The sequence below is a fragment of the Rhinolophus ferrumequinum genome, chromosome 11 (assembly GCF_004115265.2).
Source record: "Rhinolophus ferrumequinum isolate MPI-CBG mRhiFer1 chromosome 11, mRhiFer1_v1.p, whole genome shotgun sequence".
In the NCBI taxonomy this organism is placed as follows: Eukaryota; Metazoa; Chordata; class Mammalia; order Chiroptera; family Rhinolophidae; genus Rhinolophus; species Rhinolophus ferrumequinum.
The window spans coordinates 44053703-44058111 of record NC_046294.1 but is presented as its reverse complement, the minus strand read 5'-3'; the positions used below and the strand labels follow the sequence as shown (position 1 = coordinate 44058111).

The window sequence follows — 4409 nt, the reverse complement described above, 5'->3', positions numbered from 1 at the left end:
AGATATAATAATCTTAACTTATGGCAGAGAATAACTTTTGAAAAAAATGAATAAAATATTAAGTGGATTTTGAGCAGATTAAGTTTTTTTTCATGTTAACTAATTTGTGTTTCTAGTTATAAATTAAGTTAATTGTTATTCACAATAATTCACAATAGGCCTTGGATTTACAATTTGATATGAGAAAATCTACCATCTACTTTCACTGAAAAGCTCCACAGAGACTAATGACATATGGACGAATATATTTAGACCACACACAGACACACAATTTCCTATTATTATATTTGTGCCATATTATTATATCAAATCATACAAAAATATCAAGCTTCACTAAGAAAATATTCTGTGAACCTCTCTCTTCAGAGCCCCCTTAATCTCATTGTTCCTGAGGCTGTAGATGACAGGGTTCAACATGGGGATGAGCACATTGTAGAACACAGATGCCACCTTGTTCTGGTCACTTGAGAAGGTGGACTTGGGCATCACATAAACGAATGTGACAGTCCCAAAATACAGAGTGATCGCTGTGAGGTGGGCTGTGCAGGTGGAGAAGGCCTTGTAGTGCCCCTCGGTGGAGCTCACCTTCAGGATGGTGATAAGGATGTAGATGTAGGAGACAACTATGGCAAACACTGTGAAGACAATGATGGAGCCAGCAGTAAATGAGGGGACAACTGCGGGGATACTGCTCTCAGAACAGGAGAGTTCAACTAAAGGAGCAAAATCACAGAAAAAATGATTGACTCGATTCGGTCCACAGAAGAATAAAAAATAGAAGGAAATAGTAAAGGAACAAGAATTGAGACAACCACCTATGTAAGCCACTATGAGCAACTGAATACAAACTTGTGTGGACATTTTAGATGAATAAAGCAGTGGGTTGCAGATTGCCACAAAACGATCATATGCCATGATAGCCAGAAGGAAGCACTCAACTGCCCCAAAGAGAGCAGTTGAACCAACCTGCGTGCAACATCCATGATAGGATATTGAATTTCTCTCCACCAGGAAATTTACAATCATATTGGGTGTGACAAAAGTTGAAAGGCATATGTCCACAAAAGCCAAGTGGCTCAGAAAAAAATACATGGGACAATGAAGCTGAGAAGAGATTCTGATAAGAATTATTGTGCTGAAATTGCCAAATACGGTCACGAGATAGATACACAGGATGATCATAAAGAGTGTGACACGAAGGATTGGGTCATCAGTTAAGCCCAATAAAATGAACCCTGTCACTATAGTGTGGTTCCCATCTCCTGGGGAATCCATGAGATAACGTAGCTGCTGCCAAAGGAACCTGTGATAATGAAACATTACATTAAAGAAGTTATAAATTTGATGGCTTTAGTTTCATTCATATACATAGAGATTATTATAAACAAATTATTCAAGCTGTTTGGAATTCTTTTTTACTGTAGAGCCCAGAGTTTATATGTATGTGTAACGAGTCTTCCATATTTTAAAAATTATTTTAGCCCAAATACTACATACAGAATCTGCTTCAAATAATGTAGATCATTTTTCTATTTATATTATCTATTTATAAAACATACTTAAAGTGGCTTTTTAATCTGTAGATTAAAAGCATAAGACTTATGAGAATAGCAAAAAGCAATGGTCAGTATAACCAAAAAGGTAAACATTTATATAAATACAGGATTATGTAATGGAAACTTGAGTAATAGCTAACATTTATGGAAAGTGGACTAAATGGCAGGCAGAAGGTTAGGAATTTTAGATATTTAGTTCAATATTAATTTTCATGAAATAATATTAAGGACTTTTATTTATAGATGAAGAAACTTATTTTAACAATGTTAAGTATTTACCTAAGTTTACATAGCAAATGGTGGAACCTAGTTGTGAATCTCAAAACAGTTTGCATTCAGTCCATTCCTTTGGTAACGGTGCTATAAATGAAATCAAATAATACCCATGATGAAGTCAAGTCTCTTAGAAATGGGTGGATAACAAATCATCCTTTCTACTGTCTACTGTCTGATAGCTAATCTACAAAAGGGGTGCCTAGTTAATCAGAAAATTTACAATTTCTATCAGTAAAATGACTATTTTTAAAGGAGAATTAGAATTTTTTTGATAGGAAAAAGAAGAAATAGAAAGGAATTCTTATATTTGGGTTATGAATGAAGTTACCTACTGTTTGTTTATGTATATTTAGCGTTTACAATTAAAATAGTTTTATCAAGTAGTTTGAAGTAGCTTTCTCATTACTATGCAAAACAGATGTTTAATATCTAGGACAATATTAAAATATACTCAGACAAATCATTTTTAATGTAACAATGCTTTATAATTGTAATATTATTAGAATTAAATAATTTTAATTTCAGCATAACATACGGCTGAATAAAGTTACAACCTAAAATGTTCAGCAGTTTACCCAGGTTCATGCTGTTTGTGCCAGGTTGAGTCTCATTTCCAAGTTTTCTGGCTGTGTATTCTTGACTTTCTCAGAAGTATCTGGTTGCCTGTAAACTAAAGCATTTAGAGCAATGAACAAAGGAAAAATTTCCACAGAATATCTACAAACAGTCCCCAAAGCATCTCAAAGCTAGTGAATTTATTAGCATTATGGATGAGTGCCAAGCTGAGATAGCATGAAAGGCCATGTGAGTTTCTGGTCTTATGGGGACTCCTGGTACTTTGAATTATGCCTGTTTATCCCACTAAATAGACTACATAAACTTAGGTTAATTTAGCTAAGGTTACTTGCTAGATGACTGCTGGATTACATCCGCCCTGTTTCTCCACCATGGCTTGTGAGTACAATACAACTTTAGAGAATAAAATGTTTCTCAAATGGTAAATGGAAATCATTACATCAGATTACTCCCAAAAGGCACAGTCTTACCTCCTGAAACAAGAATTCATTTATCTTACAGCAATAAATTCAAAGTCACTGTTGTTATACAGTAGCCATGTTTTTATTATTGTTTGCCTTTGGGGATAAATCTCTGAAGATTCTACAGATTCACATGTGAATTCAAAAGCACCGGGGATCATTATCACATTCTGATGTGAGCAGTGCAGTTCACACAAACACAACTAATCTTTAAGGGTTCTGTCTATTTTGAAATAATCAATTTTTTTCTTAATATCTAGATTTTGGTGCACTTGCAATCGATAGTAGGAGTACAAATAATAAATTATTTCATACATGAATATTGGTTCTAAGCTTACTTTGATAGTTCAGGTTAAGTAATACTAAACTTCAATTATAAAATGGTAAACTCAGCTTCATTTATTCAGCATGTGTGAATTTATAAGTGTTTTATGATGATATGTGTAAGGCACTCTTTTGGGTGCCTTGAGGAGCATGGCATGGAATTCCATGTAAAGTTGAATTTTAATTAATGCAATTCATTAAAATTGGTCAGACAATTAATTTAGCCGATTTACCACTGTGCGCTTACATTGGCAGCACTGTACAAACAGCTCAGCAGATTTCGTAACCTTGGTATAGCAGCGTTTCACAGATGTGTTCGTGTTAACGTGTGGCAGTGTCTTGTTGAGTGGCATTCATTATTGTTGCGTGTTTCTGTGTGCCGTTGCAAGAATGTCTGAGCTTGTATTAGAGCAACGAACAAACATGAAATTTCTTATTAAACTTGGCAAGAGTGGAAGGGAAATCAGGGACATGCTTAATCCAAGTTTATGGGGATAATGCCATGAAGAAAATGGCAGTGTACAAATGGATTAAACATTTTTCTGAGGAGAGAGAACTGGTCATTAATGAAGAGAGGTCATGGAAGCCAGTAACGAGGAGAACTGACAAAAACATTCCAAAAATTCATCGAATTGTGCATTGAAATCCTCGGCTGACTATGAGAAGCATAACATACCAAATAAACATTGATAGAGAAACAGGAAAATCTTAACTGAAAATCTTGGCATGAGAAAGATGTGTGCGAAAATAGTCCCGAAGGAGCTCACCAATGAACAAAAACAAAAGAGAGTCAAAGTTTGCCAAGACCTCTTGGAGAGGCAAGACAATGTTTTTTGTTTTTTTGTTGTTGTTGTTGCTGTTGTTGTTGTTTTTTTAAACAGGACTTTATTGGGGAACAGTGTGTACTTCCAGGACATTTTTCCAAGTCAAGTTGTTGTCCTTTCAGTCTTAGTTGTGGAGGGCGCAGCTCAGCTCCAGGTCCAGTTGCCGTTGCTAGTTGCAGGGGGCGCTGCCCAACATCCCTTGTGGGAGTCGAAACCGGCAACCTTGTGGTTGAGAGCCCGCGCTCCAACCAACTGAGCCATCTGGGAGGCAGCTCGGCTCAAGGTGCCGTGTTCAATCTTAGTTGCAGGGGGCGCTGCCCACCATCCCTTGCGGGACTCGAGGAGTTGAACTGGTAACCTGATGGTTGAGAGCCCACTGGGCCATGTGGGAA

At 36.4% G+C, this 4409-nt stretch overlaps 1 protein-coding gene across 1 annotated transcript; it reads right to left on the bottom strand.

The window, feature by feature from the left end:
* Positions 1–333: 333 nt before the first annotated feature.
* LOC117030432 (olfactory receptor 502) lies at positions 334–1275 on the bottom strand. Its single transcript, XM_033120499.1, has one exon. It carries the CDS (start codon positions 1273–1275, stop codon positions 334–336), a length of 942 nt encoding a protein of 313 aa, XP_032976390.1.
* Between the last annotated feature and the right edge of the window lie 3134 nt (positions 1276–4409).

Coding starts and splice junctions, on each gene's coding strand:
- LOC117030432 (XM_033120499.1), bottom strand. CDS start 1,275: ATGGATTCCCCAGGAGATGGGAACCACACTATAGTGACAGGGTTCATT.